The sequence below is a fragment of the Aspergillus brunneoviolaceus genome, assembly GCF_003184695.1.
Source record: "Aspergillus brunneoviolaceus CBS 621.78 unplaced genomic scaffold BO95scaffold_92, whole genome shotgun sequence".
NCBI lineage: Eukaryota > Fungi > Ascomycota > Eurotiomycetes > Eurotiales > Aspergillaceae > Aspergillus > Aspergillus brunneoviolaceus.
Window position 1 is genome coordinate 121,941 of NW_020290822.1, and position 21,543 is coordinate 143,483.

Consider the following 21,543-nt stretch of genomic DNA (forward strand, 5'->3'; position numbering starts at 1 on the left):
TGCTTGACTGCTTGACTGCTTGACTGACTGTGCCGTACATCGTAACTACTACTCCAGACCTACCGAATACTTAACTCATACTACTGCACACTACGGAACAGACTGAGTATTCTTACCTCTTGAAAGAGTTGCAAAGTGTCACCGCAGCCCTCTTGAGAAACTCGAGCCTGGAATGTGCATTGCATGCAGGCGACCGAACTGCTTATTTGTACTTGATCAGAGCTCGAACCAGGGATCCAAACCCAACCCATCAATCAGTCAGTCAATCATTCATTCATTCATCACATTCCATCCCCCTCCAACCACCGCCCATCGACCCGTCGCCCTCCCGCTGAGTTGGTCGAACGATCGTCGTCGCAGCGTCAGTGTCATCTCATGGGTCAATCTTTTTCCATTTTCGACACCTCTACAGCCTTCGTCCCTGATGTATGTTACATTCGGTGTCATTCCAAATGGCGAAGAAAAAGAAATAATACATGCATGATAGCGAAAGAGAGAAAAAAAAGCAAAATTAAAAGAAAACGCAACACAACACAACGGGCAAATAGCTGCTCACCCCCCCCCCCCCCCCCCCCCCCCCCCCCCGAAATGGATGATGCATGCTCGTCGCTCGACAGATCAATAAAAAAGAAAAGACAGACCCAACGCCCATTTTTCGCCAGTGCATCAGACGATAGATGCATCTTCCAACTCCCCAAACCGTTTTAAATATGCAGACAAGAAAATAGAGACCCGACCGCTCCTCAATGCCCCCCACCCCTCCCTTCCTCTAGGCATCTGTTTTTCTCTTCTTCTTGGCTGTCTTTCGCGCTGCAGTAGCTGCAAAGGCCTCCTCCGGGGGTTCGTCCATCTTGGCCGCCCGCTTTCGACCGGGTTGGCCGTACTGCTGCTCCAATCGATCGAAGAAGGCCTCCGCCCGCGTGGCCTGCCGTTGCTGAATCATCTTCAACAGCTCGTTGTCCCCCATGGCACCATCGTTCTTTTTCGAGGTCTTCTTGCCGCCCTTGCCGTTCTTCTTGACCGAATGCTTCTCCTCGACCTCCGCCGCCAACGCCTCCGCCTCCTTGGCCTCCTTCTGGGCTCGTTTCACTCGCCGCTCGCGCTTCTTCGCCGGCTCCTCCACGTAGCTCTTGTGCTTCTTCGCGCGGCCCTCCGCGATGGCGCGGTCTATGATGGCCCGGAAGCGCTCATCGTCATCCAGGACATTGCAGAGCAGCACCGACTCGTAGACCTTATTCAAGTCCCCCCGGTAGGTCTCATACGCCGCCAGCACGTCGCGCGCCTCCTCCTCGGAGCCCTGAAACTCGTGCTTCAGCTTGTCGATTGCGCTGGTGTCGATGGCGCTGGAGAACTGCTCGCGGTAGAAATCCGCCCAGTTGAAATCCTCGTCGACGTCGACCGCCTCACTGGTGCTGCCGGTCAGGTCGTAGCGCTCGCGGCGCTTCCCGTCGGAGAGGATGGCGTAGGCGAAAGCAATCTGCTGGAACGTCTTGTTTGCTTCATCTCGCTCGTCGGCTGGGACCTTGTCTGCGGCAGTGGGAAAGAGGTTCGGTTAGGGTCGGGCATGATTGCGGTCTATGGATGTGAACTTTTCAAACATACCAGGATGGTGCTTGAGCGCCTGTTTCCGATAGGCCGACTTGATCTGGTCTGCGGGAGCATCGCTCGAGACGCCTAGGATCTCGTACAGGTCGGTCTCTGGGCTGGGAGGCTCGGGAGACTCGCTGTCGCGACGAGGTTCAGGAGACTCGCTATCGCGCAGTGATTCGGGCGACTCGCTTCTAGGCGGAGGCGCCTGAGCTTTGCTCTTGCGAGGCATTAGAAGAATTTCTAGCCTGGCTTAAATCGCTGCGAGGGTGAAGCAGAGCAAAAACAACGAGGAACGTCAATATGTCTCGCCAGAAGAAAAAGTGAAGTGAGAGAACGATTCAGTCAGACGCGCCACGCGGACGCGAATCTCCGGTTGGAAGCCATTAACTGTCATCATCCGGAAGGCGGTAGGTCCCGGCTGTCGTGGCAGAACCTCTTAGCATATCTGACCGCCTTTTATCGATAAGGCCCCTCCCTTAGGTTTAGAGCTTCCCCCGCGCTGATGCGGTCATTTCATAGCTGCTCAGTGAACGTTAACTTAGCTAGCTTGAGCTCAGCTTCAATCCATCCATCTACCCGCCCAAAGAGACCATACACCACCAACAACCACTTCACACTTCAACTACCACCATCGACCCCACACACTCCAGATAGATACCACAACCCACCACCCACCCAAAGAAAATGCCCTCCCCGCACCTCAAATACATGCGCGCCTGCCTCGCACTCGCCGAGAAATCGCCCGCGCGACCCACCAACTTCCGGGTGGGCGCGCTGCTCCTCTCGCGGCACGAAGACGACACCACCCTCGAGAAAGACGACCAGCTCCTCGCCACTGGCTACACGATGGAGCTCGACGGCAACACGCACGCCGAGCAGTGCTGCCTCGCCAACTACGCGGCCACCCACAACGTCCCCGCCGACCGCGTGGCCGAGGTGCTGCCGGTCGAGCCCGGCCGGAAACTGGTCATGTATGTGACGATGGAGCCGTGCGGGCGCCGGCTGTCGGGGAATGCGCCGTGCGTGCAGCGGATTATCCAGACGCGGGGCGCGGATCCCGCTGGAGCAGAGGGAAACGGGCGCGGCATCCAGAAGGTGTACTTTGGGGTGAAGGAGCCCGGGACGTTTGTGGGCCAGTCCGAGGGGTGCAGGCAGCTGACGGCGGCGGGGATTGAGTGGGAGGTGGTGCAGGGGCTGGAGAGGGAGATCTTGACGGTGGCGACGGCGGGGCATGAGAATCGCGAGGCGGAGGTGCGGGCGGCGATGGAGACGGTCGAGACGAACATTGATGATATCAGTGCGGAGGAGCGGAGGAGGCAGGCGCAGGTGCCCAGGAATCCGAAGAAGAGGGTTATGGAGGGGGAGTTGATGGGGTGATTGGGTTGCTGGTGGTTTTGGGAGGGTACTGTAGATGAATTGATGATAACGTGTATATATGTAGATTGCAACGATGGTTGTCTTGTGCAAGAGTGCTGGTGAGGATGGATGGGGCTCGGTCTCTGGTATGGTTCAAGCAGGCAATAGTTAGCCTTCTAGAGGATGGAGAGCGATAATATGGTTCTGTCAGCGGCCTGTCATTTCTCATGTAGATCTCCTCAAAGGACTACTTTGATCCTGAAGGATAATACTGTAACTGCAAGGTTGACAAGCTCTTTCAGTAAGGACTTGACTTTAAAAAAGTAAATTGACGACTTAGGCGGTACAGCAAAGAGCCAAGACTAGGGCTATCTTCAGCGCGGTGATATCTACACTACAGCCAGTAGTCCTTCCACACCATCAGCTATGTCCATCCAAGAGCCGTCTAACATCAATATCACGTAGCAGATCCTCATGCTCTTTCCTCAGATCCGCAGGCGTGTTCTTCTCAAACCAGAACGCCCACGTGCTCCGCGTGTTGATCTCGAGGTTATCCCGACTCGACTTCAGACCCACATGCTGCAGCTGCTGCGGCGCGAGAGCATACCGGGTCAGACCATGTGCATCTGCATACTCCTCGATGATCGAGTCCGTCTGCCCGGCCCTCACCTTGCTCAAATGAACGATCAACGCGTCGACCTGGTCACGAGGAAAAACCAACCCCTGGGTACAGCAGCCGTGGGCGTTCATCTCCACCACGCCGCTCAGGGGCATCAGACTGTATTTGCCGACCATGTAGACCAGTCCAATCAGAGCCGGGAGGCTGACGAAGGAGATCGCGCCGATGGTCGGGTAATCGAGGTAGGCGTGACTGGACGGGCAGGAGCGGCGGACGGCCATGAGCGCGGCGAGCAGTGACAACGATGCCCGGATGAAAATCCAGCCTATGTTGCGGTAGGCAAAGTCCGCCGACGTCCAGCTCAGCGCGGTCTCCGTGAAGAAGAGCCGGAGGTAGACCCACGGTTTGTTTTGATTGTTGTGTTCGAGCTCCTGGATTTGAGCGATCTCCGACAGGCCCTTGAGGGTCTTAGCCATCCAGCCGTCTGCTACGATGATGTCGTCTTCGAACATCGCGAGATATGTTGTATTAGTGGCCATGCAGGCCGCGAGCGCGTGGATATAGTCACTGAGAATGGAAACAAGTTGTCAGAGGTTTGCTCGTCGACATGCTCCCAGTCGCAGCTCACTTGGCAAGATTACTCACAACATTCCCTTCTCATAGAAGTTCCGCGCCTTTTCCAATTCCTGCAGGTGGTGAAACTGTTCCAGGGAGATGTTCTGGTATGATCCAACGTGATCCGCTAATCGATGCATCCAGTTCTGTCCCCAGCTCGGATGCTGGCTGGGATCCGTGTCTACGAAGATGATGTTGAGGAAGAGAGCACGGCGCTCCGGCGGAGTCAATCCCTCGAGCAGAGACCCCACCGAGGCTTCGAGGTAATTCTCCTCCTCGCGCCTCACGATCAGGAAAGCTGCGCAGACCAACGGGTTCGATCCTGCTCCCGTGTAGGAGGTGAAGTTCTCTGCAAGGGTGTTGTGGTTGGTGATCAGGCGCCGGGCCTCGTGTTCCCGGTAGAGACTGTATCTCCATTCGTAGACATGGCGGTCATTGAAGAAGGCCGAATGAGGATCTCGCCAGAACCGAGTTCGACAGTAGGTGTAGGCAATCGACCAGAGAAGTGCGCTGGCCAGGAGGACTTTGATGGCGTTGGATCGTCGGAGTTTTCGAAGTGACAGGGACTTCAGGGTAGGTTGGAGGATCTGCATGGTTGGTGAGCGGCCAGGGTGCGGCCTGATGTTGACAAAGAAGAGAGATGAAAGGAAACACGGTAGGCACCCATGTCAAGTAATGAGACTAGTTCTGCCTGTCTGCCTAGGCTGTAATTCATGTAGACTTGCATAGGATGACCAGGATGTATGATTGCTTTTCTCCACAGGTTTAGCACCGCACCAGAATTATCTTTGGGTATTATTGTTTGATACGAGTGGGTATCATTTACTAGACAGACAGCAAGTGTCAGCTACCATTGCCTTCAATGAAAGAGACAGGCGACCGAGTCCAACTGTTACCAGCGAGTGATGGGATCAATGCTCATGAGAGTGTGTTCAAGAGGCCCAAGGGTGTTTAGTCTGGAATCACACCCACTACACTGACTTGGCAGATCCACTGTGATCATCTGCTCAGGCCGGGCAATGCGAGGTCTTTATACATGTCTGTCGAGGCAGATTTAGTCATGCCAGACATCTCCAGGCCTGTTATCTTGCCATTCTCCAAACAATGAATAGGAAACCGAGTTTCCCCACGCCACTCGTCTAGAAGTTCCCTGGAGATCGTGGCCATGACACCCAACTTGCCGTAGGATATGGCTCGCTTGCTCGCATTGCTTTCTCAACTTTAGTTCATGCTCTGAGACAAAGTGGGGCGCCATCCTCAGGGTCCAGAAGATGACTGGCTCTCCCCACAGACTATTGCATCCGACCCTTCACTAAGAGTGACACGATGTGTGTGCAGCCCTATAAGAACTGCTATAGATCCCTGACCAGGCATCAAGCGCGTCCATCCCTGCTCGCACAGCTGATAGTGGGTGTAGCACCTTGGCTTTAGGTAATGCAATAACACACGGAGGAAGATCCCTCGTCCTGTCCGACGGTAGCCTCTTGTTTCTGGACCAGACACTGTCCACGGGCTAACCATGCTAAATCCCCGGAAAAAGCTTATAGCCGGGCCATGATCTGCACCAGCCAGTCTCCAGCCTGGCACGTCTCTATGCCGGCCAGCACGATTTCCGCTTCCCTGCCCAATTTAGTGGCCCCTGCTCGGGTCTCGTCACTTGCAACCGTGGTGAGGATCATCAACTCCCACATCTCGTAATCGAACCCCCCATCCCCGAGAAGACCGAGGTTGGTAGCGATGCATCCGTTGAAACACTCGTCGTTCGCTTCCGTCAAGCATATCTCTTGGAATCGGGCAAGCAGAGCTAGCAGCTCCGTTGATGCTGCGTTGTCGATGGGAGCTTCCTCATTCTCTCGCCAGGAGACATCTCCCGCTCTGTGATGATGAGCTGGGGCGTGGTTATGCTTTGGATTTCTTAGCATTCTCCATTGCACTGTGTCGTGTTGAAATGCAGGGATCGCTCCCACTCACCAGTGTAGCCGCGACGAGCGGGATTGACATGAGGAAATATACAAGACCCTTCATCTTGGCTTGCGTGGTCTTAAGCGCGGTGGAACTTGTTAAGATGCAGGATTCGAGGTATGTTACTGCGAATTATTCGCGCATGGGGTTAAATCGAGCAGTCTCCTTGCAAAACTTCAGGAGGCGCCTGTGGATGTTCGAGCGATCATGCTCGTTTATGTGCGAATGGTTTCCCTGCCAGGCTATTGCGCTGCAATGCGACTACCGGTGTATAATATTGCTTTCTCGCTGGATATCATGCAAGGACGCCGTATAGTTCAGAATGGATGGAGTAAGGATCGTCAGGACGCTGTCTCTTGACAGCGGGCCGGCTGCTCATGGAAAATGATCATCAATGCTATTGTTGATCGGTGGGTGGAAAGCTTGTTTGGGCCATGCGTGGTGTGATGGGATATGTGCAAGATGGTAATGTATGTGAGTCAACAAAAGCTCAACAAGTCGTGGAACCATTGGGAAGTGGCAGAAGGACCAGCAGATGTGGTGATGGCATCGCAAGCAAGCCAAGGTGTAAAAGGTCTAACATGACAGTGTCAGGTGTGGCGGATCATCTTTTACGAGATATTCATGAAGCAAGTCTAGCGCCCATTTTTGGTCTAGGATGAAATACAAGTGGTATCTACGTAGTAGCATGCAGCGCGGACAACAATCGCAATACAATGTGTGAACTAGAACCCGGACTTGGTGCACACCACTCTCACAACAAGAATAAGCCACATGATTCCATAATAGTACTTCACTCTCTTCTCGGCTTTCCCGGGTCAGAGTACTGACGACTAACAGGCGACGTGGCAGCATTAGCATCACACGTGGAGAACGCGGAGGGCGACAGAGAGGAACGAACCATCCCCAGATCGCCCAGCGACATGACGTCGTTAACGACCATGCATTCCCCGATCGATCCAGCCAACATCCACTCATGATTCCTTTAAATAACTCACCACCTGGCCCAGAACACCGTCCAGCTCCCCCCCTCCCTTTGAGAACAATATTCTACAGCATCTTTCCAACACCACAACCCGACCCGACAAGATGCCGTGGTCAATTGTCCTGCCGCAGGCAGTCTTCACCTCCCCGCTCCTCTCCGTCGCCGCCCCCATCGCCGCCGGCACATTCATCGGCTTCCAGACCAACAGTAAGCCCTCACCGCATCAACCCACCTCCCCCACCTCCAACCAAGCAACCGAACTCTACCTCAAAATCTATCCCTAACATACAAACAGAACAATCCCGCACCAAGTCCGTCTACCGCAACCTCCAAAAACCCCCGCTCTACCCACCCGCCTGGCTCTTCGGCCCCGTCTGGACCGTCCTCTACGGCCTGATGGGCTTCGCCGCGCACCACGCCACCGTCACCGGCACCACCGTCTCGCCGCTGGCCTCCGCCTCCCTCCAGGAATGGACGGTCCACTCGCAGGGCCTCTACGCCTCGCAGCTGCTGCTCAACTACTTGTGGATGCCGCTGTTCTTCGGGCTGCGGAAGCCCGCTTGGGCGCTGGCCGATATGCTGCTGCTGGGCGGCAACGTCGCCGCCCTGATGCACTCGTGGTACCAGCACGACCGCCCCGCGTTCTGGATGCTCGTGCCCTATGCGGCGTGGCTGGGGTTCGCGACCTACTTGAATGCCGGCGTCGGGGTGTTGAATCGGTGGACGATTGGGGAGGGGGGGGCGGAGGGAGAGAAGGAGGAGTAATTGGACTACCGACTTACTACTTACTACTTAGTATCTTGATAACACTCGGCCCTGATTCCCTTAATAGAGATTCCCGGGGGAGAACCCCCGGACCCCCCTTTCTTTCAGCTCCCCAGTAACACTCAGTCCTGATCCCCATGAGAAATTCGGGGAGACCCCCGTACCCCCCCCCCCCTACAATATCCATATAAAGATAAAGAACAACCGTTATCACCACGTGATCACCAATCCCCAAACATCCCAGCCCACGTACACGTACAAGGCACCCCTCCCATTCCCATCTTCTCAACCACAAACCTGAACACCCTGAAACAACCCAAAAATGGCCCCATGGCGCCCCCCGAACCCGACGCCCCCGAATTCTACCCAGCCTACTGCTTCCGAGCCTCGCCAACCCACTTCACCTGGGTAAAGATGGCCGTCGCCGACGTGCGCCAGCTGCACCGCCGGCCCGAGTATCCAGGTACCCAACCCCAACCACCTAATCAACACACGTTCCAATGCTAATACTAATATGATGGGGATGGGAAAAGAGGGAATATTCTTCCACAAGAACCACCCCATCCGCTTCATCGCCGTCGCAGGCCTCATCACCGCCCGCACCGAGTACCCGCGCGTGACCGTGCTCACCCTCGACGACAGCAGCGGCGCCGTCCTCGACGTCGTCGTCCAGAAGGCCGATCCCGGCGCAGAGCCCGTAGCTCCAGCAGCAGCAGCAGCAGCAGCACCCGCACCCGCACCCGCAGTCCCATCCGCAGTCCGCGCAACCACCCAGCCCGAGCAGCCAGCGCAGCGGCACATCGCCCCTACAACATCCCACCCGCTGGATATCGAATCCCTCGTTCCGGGCGCCCTCGCGCACCTGAAAGGCACCCCGTCCAGCTACAGAAGAACGGTCCAGCTGCAGCTCGAGCGGTGCAGTGTGCTCGGCGGCGTGGACGCGGAGATGCGGTTTCTGAATCAGCGCAACCGGGTGCGGGTGGAGGTGCTTGGTGCGCCGTGGGTGCTCGGGGAGGAGGAGGTGGCGCGGTTGCGGCGCGAGATGGTTGCGGAGGAGGAGAGGGGGGAGGCGGAGGTGGCCAGGGGGAGGAGGCGGGCGAGGAGGAGGGAGGAGAGGGAGGAGCGTGACGCCCGGAAGATCTGGGAGAGGTGGGAGGTGGAGGAGGGGATGAGGGAGAGGGAGGCGGCTGTGGTGCGCGGGGCTGGGGTGGAGTTGATGCGGGTGCTGAGGGGGAGGAGGCTGAAGAGGGCCGCGGGCGACGATGGGGATGGGGATGGATCCAGGAAACGGGGGTGGGGAGAGTAGGATTGACTTTTTTTCATCTTATGTATATAGATTTACACAGTGTCTTTAGGTGAGCCATGTATATATAAACTTGATACCCTGCCTAGAATCAACGAATGTTATTGATACAATATGCCTAAAATGACTGACACGTGGCTAAGAATGTGATACAATCCCTCCCAGAAGCAAAGGGTCACTCGTAAACGTTATCATCATGTCGTAACAAGCATCAAAAACCACAGCGCTATCGAAACAGAAAACACAGCGCACGCACAATGGATATCTTTTCCAAAGCAGACAGACCAAAACTAGGCGCAACAAAGCATAAAATTTCAAATTCACCGGTACCCATATGTCTTGTAATCGTACCCGGTGCTGCCGGTGCCGCTGATCGGGTTGCTGCCATAATAGTCCTCGTCTGCACCCCAGCTGCTCCGCTTCTTCTCCTTGTCTCGCTCCCGGATTGCTTCGTAGAGTCTCTGATCCTCGGTCTCCGGGTCAAGGTCCTTGTACCGGCGACGGTCCTCGATGATGTCTCCCGGATGCGCGGGGTTGTTCGATCGGTAGTAATACTCCCCATCGGGATATCTGCTGTTTCCGCTGTGGGCCAAGAGATCACTCTCCGAATGACGATAGTCGGTACCACCGTTGCCACCTCGCGGGCTGCGCGGCCGGGCGAATGCAGTTGCCGGGCGCTGTGACGAGGGAGTCCCCACGCGGTAATGAGGAGCGTCCTGGCTATAGGTGTCTGGCACGCGGGTGGCAGACAAGGTGGGACTGTCTCGTGGGCCAGAGCTTGTGGTGGAGCCCGCATGACGGTGCGGGCCAGAGCCTCCTTCGTCGTAGACCTTTCCGCCGCCGACGTGTGCTGTGTATGGCTTTCTTTGGCGCTCGATTGGTCGCGAAGGTACCTCCTTGTCCTCTTCATCGTCGACTACAGCAGCCGTTGAGGCGGTTGCTGATGTGGTATGGTATGGCTGACGCTCGCGCTCACTCAGCGACGCAGTAGAATCCACTGAGCTCACTGAAGCCTTGTGTGCAGCCTTCTTGTGACGTTGTTCCGCAACCTGTTTCAATTCCTCTTCAGAAATCGGAGGCAGATCGACGCCGCAGTGTCGCATGATGAACTGGTCAACTTCTTCCCTTAGCGACAAGTTAGGAATGTCAGGGAACAGTCGTCGTGGAATTTCCTTTGGGAAGCGCTCTCTTCGATTGTCGGGATTGTTGATAGGCATATTCAAAACGGCATTCTGGAAGCGCTCATACTCCTTCTCGGGGTGGGCCTGAATCATTAGAGTAGCCCATCGCTCGAATCCCCGCGGGGTCAAGCCCGGAATATCCGGTCTCTCGTTCAGCTTGTTTTGCACGAGGTGGTGTTCCGCCTCCACTTCGCGGAACAGCCTTGAAATGGAAGAGGTACGGTCATCGAAGATGTCTGTGACTGAGTCAGCGCAGCTCAGAATCGGTAACACAACTCTACTAACCTTGCCAGGGATAAGGATCAGACGGTATATTGGTATCCTCGTAGAACTTCTGCAGTTTCTCAGGAGTAACAACCAGGGTGTTGCCGGGTGGATAGTCCTCGATCTATTGTTGTTTGACCAGTTAGCCTCACATGCCCTGGATATTCGTTCAGCGAATGTACTCACCAGATGAACCGCGACTCCACGTAGAAGCTGGCCCAGCCTCTCCGTTGGCTTGCCCTTCTCAAACAGTTTGCCCCAAATCTTCTCCAACGTTGTCATCTCCGTCACTGTAACCTCTCGCGATGGTGCCTTTGGTCGAGAAGATTCCACGCTATGGCTATGATCACTGAATTGACTCGCAGGTGAGCCGCGGCGGTCGGTCGAAGGTCCAGACGATGGGCCCGGGTAGAGATGGGGACTGGCTGGGCGCCCTGTGGGCGGCACGGGCGTCGGATAGTCACTAGTATCGGAGCCGACCTTGGGCGGAGGCGGTGGAGGAGCAGCTTGGGGAACCGTGGTGGGATAAGTCGATTCTCCATAGGCGGGGGTAACGGATTGCGGGGGAGGAGGAGCCCATTGCGGCGACGACACTGACGGGTGCTGTTGATCGCCGTGCAAACCGTCCAAGCCCGTTGCTTTCAGCTGTTGTATGACCGTCGCCGTGATCTGCGACACCACATCCGGAGACAAATATGCCGGTGTATCAGCCTGGCGGAAGGCCGAGTTGACAGCCTCATTAATTCTTCCGGCAGGCGGTTGTTGCTGGGGTTGTTGCTGGGGCTGCTGCCAAGCATTGGGGTCATATGGCGGTTTGTTGTAATAGTTGCCCGGCGAGGAGGGTCGGGGAGGCACCTGGGGCTGAGGGATATTCGGCTGGTCAGTACCATATTGCGCCGGGTATTGCGCTGGGTATGGAGGAGTGTATGCGGATGCGCGGTTCTCGTTGGCATTCAAATGGTTTGGGTGTGGATATTGGGGATATGAGCCGCCATTATTAGGGAAGCCGTTGTACGCCATCGGATCGGGGTAGTAGGTGAGAAGGCAAAGTCAAAAGATTGTTGCCCTGCGCTCTAGCACCGGCACAGGATGATCATCGAAGCTATTGTACTGGGATGAAACGCTGGGACCGCAAGCAAAGAAGCGGGGAGGGGCTTCAGGTAGAATAACGGCAAAAGAAGGAATGGAAAAGTGGAATGCAACGCTGGTGTGGCGAGGCGATTAATTTTCTTTCTGGTGTATTCCGTGAGAGGAGCAAAGAATGGGGTAGAATCAAAGAAAGAAAGGCCTCGGAGTGATCGGGAGAGAGTAAGAGAAACCAAGAGAGAGTGAGAGACAGTGGGTTGCGTGAGAGTGAGAGAGTAGAAGAGGGAGGGTGGAGGGGAGGGGCGGCGGGCGGGCGACAGGCAGGCAGGCAGGCAAAACGGGCGGCGGATCTTGAAACAAACCGTCTAGCGAATAATTTACTTGCCAGTTGGGCAAAAGTCACGGGGAGAACTGACTGCCAAAAATAATGCAAGCAGGGCAACCCTGGTGGAGCGCTCGGAAAAATGAATTCTGTAGTCCGAAGTAAAATGTCAGAAGATGAAGGAAACAGCAGCAGCAGCAGCAGCAGCAGCAGCGAAGAAGAAGGGAAAGATAAGAATCCTCATACTCTGCCATACGTCATGTAGAGTCGGCGGATATGCGGGGAAAGCAGAAAAATAATCATCGTGCTAAAACACTGCACCGTCTCCTCCCCCTCCAAACAAACAGCAAGCAGCAGCAGCAGGTAAGTATGCGAGTGACTCCTCCCTCCCCTGGTCCAAAACCCCCCGGATTCGAGGGTCGCACACCATGCCACTTCATCTTCCCACCATATTTGGATATCCTCCATGTTCATCAATCGCCTCAGTGGCTGGAGACATTTCGATGCAATGCAATTCGGGGAGGTCGTGCGTCTGGGTTGTACTTAATGGGCCAATGCCAGTCAGGATCTATACCTCGAAGTACATGGAAATCCAGGAATGCTGACGTACTCACCAGGGGGTGTTCTCGAGCTTTGGCCCTCGACGCCTTGTGAGCCAGGTTGGTGACAACCATGGTACGCTGGCGGGCAACGGGCCGCCTTAGTCCCTGGGTAGCCCCAGGTAGGTTCCAAGGACCCTTCAACATCTAAAAATCTAAGAAGTAAACCATGCGAATCGAGTTGGAAATGTCAAAAGTCATTTCTCCATTGTTGCAAGGTCAGAAGATACAAAAAGCCACGGCAAAAGAAGCTCATCCACCACCAATCTCCCATCACGCATATCAGCTGCTGAAAAAAAAATAAACAAGAGGCAGAGGCAACATGTAAACGGAGAACGAAAGAGATAGAAAGACGTTAGCAGAAAGACTTAGTAGAACGATCAAGAAGCTTTCCCCTGAGTCTGTACATGTATACTCGGTTGTACCTGGAGTACACCTGTGTACCGGCGCTTGGCCCGCTTACAGCCAGTTCTCGAGATCTTCTTCGTCTTCATCCTCGTCCGAGGGAACAAAATCGTCGTTAGGCTCAGGAACACGCATGGAAGGCTCCTTGCCCTTAGGAATGCGTCTGCCCTGTACACAATTAGTTAGCATCGGCAGTTTCTTTCATCGTTTGATCCATCCTGCAACGTACAGGGATCTTGGCCCATTTGCCGTCGGGTTTGTCGGGCTGGAGTTTCTCAGGCTCGTTGTTGAAATAATCTTTATAACGAGTCTCCGGAACTTTCTTGTCCGGAGTGGCAACCTGAAACACCTGGCCATCAGGGCCGTGTCCCGCGTACTCGCGATCGTTCTTGGTGGTGACCAGAGCGCCCTCGTTCTTGCGGGCCCCGTCCTCGCCGCCAGCATTCTCGTCATCGGCACCGTCATCGAAGGAGCGGTTGTCAGCGATGTTCATTTTCTGGGCGGATTGGGTCAAAGCAGTAACTCCACCCTGGCTCTGTGCTTCAGTCAACTACAAAACGCATTCTAGAGCCCGTGTATGGAACAACTCGATACTCACGGTTGAAGTGCCGCTGGCCGTAGCCGTAAGGTTGCCTGAGAACTGCCGCTGTCTTTCTGGCATCGGGTCCACCTCCAGGGCGTTCTGAACACAGTTCAGGCATCTCTGTGTTTGGCAATTACAGTCAGACGACGTCTTGTTGCCTCGAACTGGATAGATGTGCAAGAACTTACCGCGGTGTCACGATCTCCACGCTGGTTCTTCGCAAAATGCTCCAGAGTCTTGGTCTTGTCGCAGATGGAACATTTAAGCTCGACGATGCATCCACCAATACATTGGCGGCAGCGGGCCTCGCATCCACCGTCAGCGGCTCGCTTGCCCTGAAGCACGATGGCATGGCGAATGATTTCCTGCTGGCGCTTGGAGTAAGAGGCCACAGTACGGTACTTCTTGCAGCTGGCACATTTGACTCTGTGATCTTGTCAGTCACAGGGTCTATATCGGATATATCAGAGGGGTGTAATCCTAACTTCTCCGGGATGATGGTGTTGTTGATCCTATATCAGAGTCGCAAGAGTTAGAATGGTATATCAACGGAGTATTTAGTCATTAGGAAGACAAACCGCTCTCTGAGAGCGTCACTGTAGCCGCCTCCGTAGGCACTAGGAGCCTTTCTGGTCAGACTCATGGTTGCGGTAGGTCTTCGTGATGTCACGTGCTGTGTAGTTTATGGCTTCAGAGACAACCACGAAATGCTGAAAGGCGGTGAAAAGCGAAAGAATCAGAGAGGAGAGAGAGCGCACTGAAGTTGCGGTGGTGTTGGCCAGGCCTCAGTGATGTCGAGTGAATGGAACCGTCGTCAAGGTGACTGGTTGTGTTATATCCCCACGGGGCCAGAACCACACAGTGAATATATCCAGTCGCTCTCTGCCATCACCAGGAGTACGCGCCCAGCAGATTGTCTTGAGAAAGACAGTTGTGATCAAGGGCCAGAGTACTGTCGATGAGTTGTCAAGGAGCGAGACTCAGTCTATACATTTCTGTTTTAGGAAGGTGTTAGTCAGGTGAAAGATTGAAGTTTGTTGTATATAACTACAACCACACGCCGAAGCCCATATCAAGAACGAAACTGATGCTGTTTGGCCCAGGAAAAGCAAGACAGTCTGTGCTACTGACATAGATTATACATGCATAGTACATTTCCAAAAGCAAGACAACAAACATGCTGCCATCACGATGCTATTGCATGGTGTTGTCGTTTGTCAATGCTCATGCCTTGCAGCCTCAATACAGTACATACTGCTTCAGTGACACAGAACCGTCTATAGCTCAGGACACACAGCACAAGGAGCTTTGAAAGTGCTCACAGTTTACTTCTGAAACTGTCAACAACAGACCCAAAGGCAAAGGATAGTCCTCCCGGAATGCTCCCAGCCATCCCGTAGCCGTTTGCAAGAATCCCAGAGAGCCAAACAGGCCGGTATGACACAATTGTCATGTCAACACCGGCGGAAAGCTCGGACTGTGTTACATATAACAAAAGAAAGATATAAGGGTAATGATGTAAGAGTTAGGCATGCAGAAGGTGAAGATGATACACGTCAAGAGCGGAATGACATCTGCCCTGGGGTGGCAGGTAGATAGCTATACCTACAGTTGCTATGGCACATCAGTTCCGGAAGGGGGTAAGAGGCCCCAGGTACCAGGGGGGCGCTGTCCGTCAATATGATGTCGGAGGCAAACGACGATGGACGGGATCAGGGCCGATCTGGCGTGCAGCATCGCGGGAGGACTGCAGGCACCCTGGTCCCTACTGCAAAGCACAGCCGCTCATCCAGCAATCATGTTTCATCCCAGCATTCAGGGACGCCAGCTCTCATCTCGCTTGGCTAATGACAAAGAAGGGCCTCTTGCCTTGGATGACTGATCCAAATAGCCCCTGAACCTGCTCTAATCCGTACCAACCTAGCCGATTCCTACAAACACAGACTCATAAGCACCTAGTCCGTTAGCGAAACACACAGCGTTGCAGCTAAAGGGGAGGAATAGCGCTGGCTGTTGTCCATACGAGAAGAGACCCTTTCCGGACAGTCGTACTTTTGGTTATTGTGCTTGTGGCGAAGGTTTCTCAAATGCAGGATAGAGGACTACTATGATAGACTAGGTAAGTTAGTTCTCCTGGTGGAAATCCCTAGTGGCGTTCCAGAAACATGTTTAGCCGTGTCTTGCGCAGGCGATGTTCGGTTGATCCTCCATGATGCGGCGTGGAAATGGCTGCCGCAGTTCATCCGGGCCAACGGTCACTGGGAATGCAGGCCAGATACGAGCACTGCTAGGTGATCGAAAGTATCCTTTTTTGGTCCGTCTATTCTGCTTTTTTGCCCTACGAGAGGGATTGAGGATTGAGCGATTTTCTGTCCCCTGTAGATCCTTCCACTCCGCTTCCACGCAGCTGCCTTGATCCTTCTAGAACTCTCGTGGAATGCGACGGCTTCGAAAGCTATACCGTAGTAGTCCTTGGTATAATAACTAAGGTAGCTAAGAGAAGTGATAGCAGCTTAGGATAGGCGGGGCTGAAGCAGTGTAGGATGCTAAGGATGCTAGAGATGCTAAGGATGGAGAAGACGGTGAAAGAAAAGGCAGAGTCGCCAGCGTGGAGATGGGAGATGTTGCGACGAGACAGAAAGAGTTCCACTCCGACGACCACCACTGGTCAGCCGGGCGAGTCGGGAAGCGGAGACGGAAACTACACCGAGTGGGGATCCGCATTCCCCGAACGCCCCGGTGCAAACAGAGGCCGCCATATTGACTCCACCAGCATCCACTGTCTCCTCCCTCACACGAATCATTCTCGCATTGGGACTCCACCCCCCTCTTAGGAGTCCAGGAGACTGGCAGGAGTCCAGGTAAGGTGGTGTTTGGAACAGGAATGGCCTCATGGAGTCATGGTCCATGGTCCGTCCATGTTCCATGAATAATCGAGGAAGAGGAGTCAAGTCAGGTCTGTCTGCGTCCCGTCGTCTAGTGCTCCGGACCAGTCAATCCACTCTTCCCTTTCTGCGCTGGTGCCCGAAGCTTTCCCAGAAATCTTATTCAAGTTTGTTCATGGTTGACTTCCAACCCTTTTTCGACTGAGTAATCACGCCGGGTGTTTGGCTGCTGGTTTAGTTGCATAGTGCTTCGAATGATTGCCAATAACTCAACCCTCCTGAAAGCTGGACGCCAAGGGACCACGGATATTAGTAAGGGGGAAACAACAAAGCTCGGAGTAACTAAACTAGACTATAGTACCCTACGTAGTGCCGTTCAGATTGTTTCGGAGTAGCGGACATGGCTCCCTAAACAAGACAAACACCGCCAGAGGAAAACAGAGAGACGATTGTAGTCTAGTAGTCGAGTTAGTACTTAGGACAGGCGGAGTATCAAACATCAACTTGACAGGATCCAGTAGTATGCACTCCAGATTGTTCGCAGACAGCCCCTCCACGCGTCTTGCCCCTCCCCCGCCACTTTATTCTTTGATAGGAAAAAGAATGGCGTGAGAAAGAGGGTCAAAAGAACGGTAAAGAAAAGAAAAGAATTGGGGGAAGAGGAGAAGCAAAAAGACGGTGACTGGCATAGCTTCGGGGCAGAGAAGATGGGCAAGGTGAAGGTAGAGGCGGTGACTACTGTGAAGGACCGTCGACTCCGTTCCTCTCTTCCTTCCTTCCTCTGGCGCCATCCGCATACGTTGAACGGTTAGTCAACCTACTCTAAATTAACTAACTAGTAGGTAGTTAGCGAATCCATACTGGAATCATAATCACTCACCGTATGGTCTACGGAGCACATCGGATTTCCGCCAACTTCATCTCAATCTGGGTTGAGGACGAGGTGGATGTTCGCTTGAATCGGAATTGTTCCCACAACCCGTCCCATCAGCCATTATGACAGCTGCTGGCTCACTGATCCCTCATGTTGCCAAGCGAAGCGTCGTAGCCTACGTACTTTCATGTTTAATGACTGACCCTGTTTGCACGGTATGGTCGCATCAGGATGTTCGAGGTTCGCAGTTAGCCGAGCAAACGCGACTAGCGGCAACAATTGCTTGGTCGGTCGTGAGGTTGGCAGCATCACGCCTGCTAAACTACCCTAACGAGTTGTGTCACCCCACGGTCAGGATTAGACGAAAGCTTCGGACTGAAACTAACTACCTCGTAGTACCCATACCGTCAACTAGACTATCATTCTCAAGAATGGGTTCCGTGACCTGGGTGGCGAAAAAGTCGCGAGGCAGGAGACAGGTCAGGATCAGCCCGTAACTGTAGTAACTCATCGTAAACGATCCAGACCCGGAACAGCTGAGGATAGCTCAATCGTACTTTGAACCGGACGACCGGATCTGATCTCGCAGCTTTTAGCTACAGCTGATCAACATCGCCTCATGTACGATGAATTCAATATGTGAAGCCTAAGAACTGTGCATCGAAGCATCACTCTTTCAGCTGCATACTTCATTGGCGTCAGCCTTTGATCGCAGATTAGAATCCATCCAGCTGATCTGCGTGCAGCTGCGCTGGGGCTCTTTGAAGTATCAACTGTGATGGGTGCATTGGGGGTGGATCTCGCGATGCTCAATCTCCCAATGCGGTAATATGTGTTTTGCCTACTGTAGCCATGGATCAGACGCCACCTCTCCAGGCATACATTGAAACATTTGTTCCATACATGATTATTGCTTTGAGGGGGATATTTATTGCAACATACTACGAGTCCTGAGGAGTATGCTAGCATGGGGTAACGACGTCAAACTGATTGCCTGGAGATCTAACAGTCTACCTAGTAAAGAAATCAGCCTCTCAGGGCACTGCGCCTCCGTCAATGTGGATTCATCTTCAAAGTTCCAACTGCACTTTAGTTGTTCCATCACAAAGAAAATAGCTCTCCCCGCGGAAATTGCGTCTTGTGCTTCGCCGAGTGACCGGAGATGAAGCATCAACTGATCGCGTCTGTACTGTACAACGGTTGGCCGCCATGAAGCAACAGCTCTTGCGTCTTTTTTGTTCCTTCCATTGAACTCATAGCAATTGACCGGTAGAGACACGCAATGCTCAAGAGGGGAAACCCGCCGCCCTGCCTTACTCCAGAAGTCCTGATGGGGCACAGATGCAAGCCACTTCCATGAGTTATTCCCCGAATAACAGTAACCTAAGCGTCCGGGTGGGATGGAAGATCAGATGTTACGGACAGCGGTGCCATGGTGGCGGTCAGCCACCCTGGGTGCTCCATAGCCAAACACAATACATGTCCATCCAGCCACTGTTTGTTGCTTTGAAGATGGAGAATGAGACACTACCACCCACGGATCCAGATAGAAACCACTACCTGCATGAACTGCAACCGCGCACAAAGTCCATCCCCCTCCATTCCCGCTTAGTCTGTGGGCCTGACTCATAGGCTACTTTGTTGTCTGCCAACGTTGAAGGGTCCCTCTGAGTTGGATGCCACCCAAAAAAACCGGTAGGCAGAATTCTGACTTGTCCACCGGCCAATTCATACTTATAGATCAGCAAGGAAACACATATTGAACTCTTATGTTTAGCGTGGCCCATCAGTGTTTATTTCCCCCCCCCGTCTCCTTGGGGATTTCATAAGGCGATGAGGTAATGCACGTCCCACACACACTCATCGGCCAGTTTGAGTAGGGGCATAGTCGTTGATGGACCCGAGCTGCCACGCGAGAAATGAATGCCGCTCCCCTCAATCACAATCAACCTGTCAAACTCGTGAGATCGTTCGATCCTTGAGTCCCCTCCTGGGAGCTCGACCATCCGGGACCCTGCGTGGGACGGGTGGTGGGAGTGGGATGGACCATGGATCATGGATCATGGATCATGAATCATGGGGCCTTGTGAGGGACAACTGCCAGTGCCATCTCTAGGCTCTATCTAGCAGCACTGGCGGCAGCACCCAGCGTCACCCATTCCATCCACGATTGGGGAGTTTGCAGCCCGGAGGGCAAGAGAAAAACGCGGCCCAACCCCTGGTCATCCCTGCTAGCGCCCGTCTAACGATCACTAGAGGCGGAGTCCAAGTGGAGCTCATTAAGGCTGGACCGTCTGAGGTCCTTGAAGGCGACTGGTATTCTACGGTCTCCGGAGCTTTCTCTAGTACTGATTCGTCCTTAGTACCTCTTGCGACTCTTTGACTGGGTGCCTCTTTTTCTCATCGCTGCCCCCTTTTGATTCGGCTGGACGCGGAAGGTTTAACCCTAGACAGTCCTTATCCTAGGGTGAACTCTGTCATTGTGCGCACTCGTCAGCGTCGGATGTAATGGGATCGGTTGGCAATACATTTTCTGCTCTTTGATTGCTCAATCACGGGTGCAATCTGACTCGCCGATTGAACGGAGCGTTGCGCCGCAGGATTTAAGGAAAGGAAGGCACAGGTGATGCAGTCAGTTAGTTGGTCGCGAATGAGAAACCGAGCAGCGATGAGCCGAGGATGACCACAATCGGGTATGTCCTCCGTCGTACAATACCATACCGTCAAACTCCCCTATAGATGGACGCACTATGGCTCTATAGTGTCTGCTGTAGTGCACAAATAAATGGCGATTATTGGCTGGAGCCAGAGATGCATACCAAAGAGAGCTTAGCTCCAGGGTGGACAGTTTGGTCCTGGAATAATGACCTCCCTAAGTGAGTTTGGTTCATCTTCATTCCCAGCGCTAGAAGAGCAGAAACAGTTACTGACCCTTTTTTCCGGGTGCAGCAGATGTGTACCAAAATTACCGTATTCTCCAGATGCTGCGAGCTGCGGCCACCACAGGAAAAACAAAACATTTACCCAGTGACACGGAATGAAAAAAAAAGGGGAGGGAAAAAAAGGCGAAAAAACATAAATCACACAGGAAGGTTTCCCTTCTGCTCGACCATGATGTAATGAATTGCAGCATGAATCCACCTTTCGTTTCTGATATGAATCGAGTCGCTACTGATCAGATGAGGGGGTGTCGTCATATCCAAAATCCCATTCTGATCAATGTGCTGCAGCATAATCACGGGCAGGAAAGTCTTATATCATCAACAATGTTGTGATCTTGACATTTTCGGTACTTTTCCACATGCTGAGATTGCCGCCCGTTCAGGGCCCTGACGATGAGGAACCTAGAGGAGAACCTATGAACTCCTTTCCAATTTCCCTGGTTGGAGTGGTGGACCTCTTCCGTCGCTCGACCATTCCTCGCCAGTCTTCGGAAATGGTTAGGGTAAGGTGGAGAGGATGTGAAAGAAGAGGAACACAGCCGTTCGTTACTCTATTCCTTTCCACTGCATTCGGCTTTATTTATTTATTTTTTTTTCTCTCTCTTTTCTTTTGGGATTGTTGTGTCGGGAGGTTTTACATGAGTACGAGGACTTGGGAGGGTATTTTTGTCTCTCGCGAGCGCGCTCCATCTTATTCTTAGTAGTAGCTAGTAATAATCCCAAACCCTCAGCATACGTACGACGAGTTCGACGCAGACAGCTTAGCGGCCATACTAGCCGTCTAGCACGTTAATGGAGCGAATGACGATGGCGAGTTTGATGAATTACTCAAGTGTCAGTCAGTCAATCAATCTCTCAGTGAGTCTCAGACTCTCAGTCCATCCAACTGGTGTATGTATCTTCTACGACTGCAGGTATGTGTATGTGTATGTGTACATTGTACACAGTGTATCTGCCTGTCTGCACTTGACCAGTCGCGTCCGGTCAAGTCAACACATCAATTGTCGCCTTCTTTTCTGTCTGCCTTTCCTCCCTCACTGCTCCTCTTTTCCCTCTTTTCCCTCTTTTCCCTCTTTTTCCTCTTCCTTTTCCACTCCCCCCCCTCTCTTCATCCACTCTTAGAGCGCCATCAGTCCATCACCGCCCAACCCCCCAACCTCTTGTTGAGTCTTCCCGCATTAACCCTCAGCATCACCGTCGCTCCATC

At 53.5% G+C, this 21,543-nt stretch overlaps 10 protein-coding genes across 10 annotated transcripts; 5 read left to right on the forward strand and 5 right to left on the reverse strand.

Moving 5' to 3' along the window:
• Nucleotides 1–769: 769 nt before the first annotated feature.
• BO95DRAFT_320710 (DnaJ domain protein) lies at nt 770–1,723 on the reverse strand (the record flags this gene model as incomplete). Its single annotated transcript, XM_025581791.1, has 2 exons — nt 770–1,527; nt 1,603–1,723. Coding segments are annotated over 2 exons (879 nt in total), but the record flags the coding sequence as incomplete, so codon positions are not given.
• A 253-nt stretch (nt 1,724–1,976) lies between these two features.
• Nucleotides 1,977–3,243, forward strand: BO95DRAFT_291898 (putative DRAP deaminase). Its single transcript, XM_025581716.1, has one exon. The coding sequence runs from the start codon at nt 2,275–2,277 to the stop codon at nt 2,965–2,967; it is 693 nt and encodes a 230-aa protein (XP_025437300.1). The 5' UTR covers nt 1,977–2,274; the 3' UTR covers nt 2,968–3,243.
• Nucleotides 3,244–3,366: 123 nt separating this feature from the next.
• On the reverse strand, nt 3,367–4,773 carry BO95DRAFT_374801 (uncharacterized protein; the record flags this gene model as incomplete). The annotated part of the gene is made up of 2 exons (XM_025583116.1): nt 3,367–4,132; nt 4,211–4,773. The coding sequence occupies 2 exons, from the start codon at nt 4,771–4,773 to the stop codon at nt 3,367–3,369; spliced, it is 1,329 nt and encodes a 442-aa protein (XP_025437301.1).
• Nucleotides 4,774–5,728: 955 nt separating this feature from the next.
• On the forward strand, nt 5,729–6,588 carry BO95DRAFT_292027 (uncharacterized protein). Its single transcript, XM_025581718.1, has one exon. It carries the CDS (start codon nt 6,000–6,002, stop codon nt 6,456–6,458), a length of 459 nt encoding a protein of 152 aa, XP_025437302.1. The 5' UTR covers nt 5,729–5,999; the 3' UTR covers nt 6,459–6,588.
• A 611-nt stretch (nt 6,589–7,199) lies between these two features.
• BO95DRAFT_447596 (TspO/MBR family protein) lies at nt 7,200–7,966 on the forward strand. The gene is made up of 2 exons (XM_025587657.1): nt 7,200–7,334; nt 7,423–7,966. The coding sequence occupies exons 1-2, from the start codon at nt 7,232–7,234 to the stop codon at nt 7,890–7,892; spliced, it is 573 nt and encodes a 190-aa protein (XP_025437303.1). The 5' UTR covers nt 7,200–7,231; the 3' UTR covers nt 7,893–7,966.
• A 145-nt stretch (nt 7,967–8,111) lies between these two features.
• BO95DRAFT_424110 (OB-fold domain-containing protein) lies at nt 8,112–9,198 on the forward strand (the record flags this gene model as incomplete). Its single annotated transcript, XM_025584656.1, has 2 exons — nt 8,112–8,355; nt 8,426–9,198. Exons 1-2 carry the CDS (start codon nt 8,223–8,225, stop codon nt 9,196–9,198), a joined length of 906 nt encoding a protein of 301 aa, XP_025437304.1. The 5' UTR covers nt 8,112–8,222.
• A 77-nt stretch (nt 9,199–9,275) lies between these two features.
• Nucleotides 9,276–12,026, reverse strand: BO95DRAFT_447598 (uncharacterized protein). The gene is made up of 3 exons (XM_025587658.1): nt 10,827–12,026; nt 10,662–10,764; nt 9,276–10,612 (listed from the first exon to the last, which is right to left on the reverse strand). Exons 1-3 carry the CDS (start codon nt 11,658–11,660, stop codon nt 9,516–9,518), a joined length of 2,034 nt encoding a protein of 677 aa, XP_025437305.1. The 5' UTR covers nt 11,661–12,026; the 3' UTR covers nt 9,276–9,515.
• Nucleotides 12,027–12,956: 930 nt separating this feature from the next.
• On the reverse strand, nt 12,957–14,278 carry BO95DRAFT_518479 (uncharacterized protein; the record flags this gene model as incomplete). Its single annotated transcript, XM_025591975.1, has 6 exons — nt 12,957–13,220; nt 13,282–13,587; nt 13,651–13,755; nt 13,824–14,061; nt 14,121–14,147; nt 14,214–14,278. 6 exons carry the CDS (start codon nt 14,276–14,278, stop codon nt 13,107–13,109), a joined length of 855 nt encoding a protein of 284 aa, XP_025437306.1. The 3' UTR covers nt 12,957–13,106.
• A 4,688-nt stretch (nt 14,279–18,966) lies between these two features.
• Nucleotides 18,967–19,421, reverse strand: BO95DRAFT_447601 (uncharacterized protein). Its single transcript, XM_025587659.1, has one exon. The coding sequence runs from the start codon at nt 19,398–19,400 to the stop codon at nt 19,218–19,220; it is 183 nt and encodes a 60-aa protein (XP_025437307.1). The 5' UTR covers nt 19,401–19,421; the 3' UTR covers nt 18,967–19,217.
• A 1,133-nt stretch (nt 19,422–20,554) lies between these two features.
• Nucleotides 20,555–21,133, forward strand: BO95DRAFT_292155 (uncharacterized protein). The gene has a single exon (XM_025581719.1). It carries the CDS (start codon nt 20,696–20,698, stop codon nt 21,035–21,037), a length of 342 nt encoding a protein of 113 aa, XP_025437308.1. The 5' UTR covers nt 20,555–20,695; the 3' UTR covers nt 21,038–21,133.
• The last annotated feature ends 410 nt before the right edge of the window (nt 21,134–21,543 follow it).

Bases quoted from the DNA above. Each gene is read 5' to 3' on its own strand.
- BO95DRAFT_291898 (XM_025581716.1), top strand. From the start codon at position 2,275: ATGCCCTCCCCGCACCTCAAATACATGCGCGCCTGCCTCGCACTCGCC.
- BO95DRAFT_292027 (XM_025581718.1), top strand. From the start codon at position 6,000: ATGCTGCGTTGTCGATGGGAGCTTCCTCATTCTCTCGCCAGGAGACAT.
- BO95DRAFT_447596 (XM_025587657.1), top strand. From the start codon at position 7,232: ATGCCGTGGTCAATTGTCCTGCCGCAGGCAGTCTTCACCTCCCCGCTC. The intron at 7,335-7,422 runs GTAAGCCCTCAC...ACATACAAACAG, and splicing joins CATCGGCTTCCAGACCAACA to AACAATCCCGCACCAAGTCC.
- BO95DRAFT_447598 (XM_025587658.1), bottom strand. From the start codon at position 11,660: ATGGCGTACAACGGCTTCCCTAATAATGGCGGCTCATATCCCCAATAT. The intron at 10,765-10,826 runs GTGAGTACATTC...AAACAACAATAG, and splicing joins GTGGAGTCGCGGTTCATCTG to ATCGAGGACTATCCACCCGG. The intron at 10,613-10,661 runs GTTAGTAGAGTT...ACTCAGTCACAG, and splicing joins TGATCCTTATCCCTGGCAAG to ACATCTTCGATGACCGTACC.
- BO95DRAFT_447601 (XM_025587659.1), bottom strand. From the start codon at position 19,400: ATGGTCGAGCTCCCAGGAGGGGACTCAAGGATCGAACGATCTCACGAG.
- BO95DRAFT_292155 (XM_025581719.1), top strand. From the start codon at position 20,696: ATGCTGAGATTGCCGCCCGTTCAGGGCCCTGACGATGAGGAACCTAGA.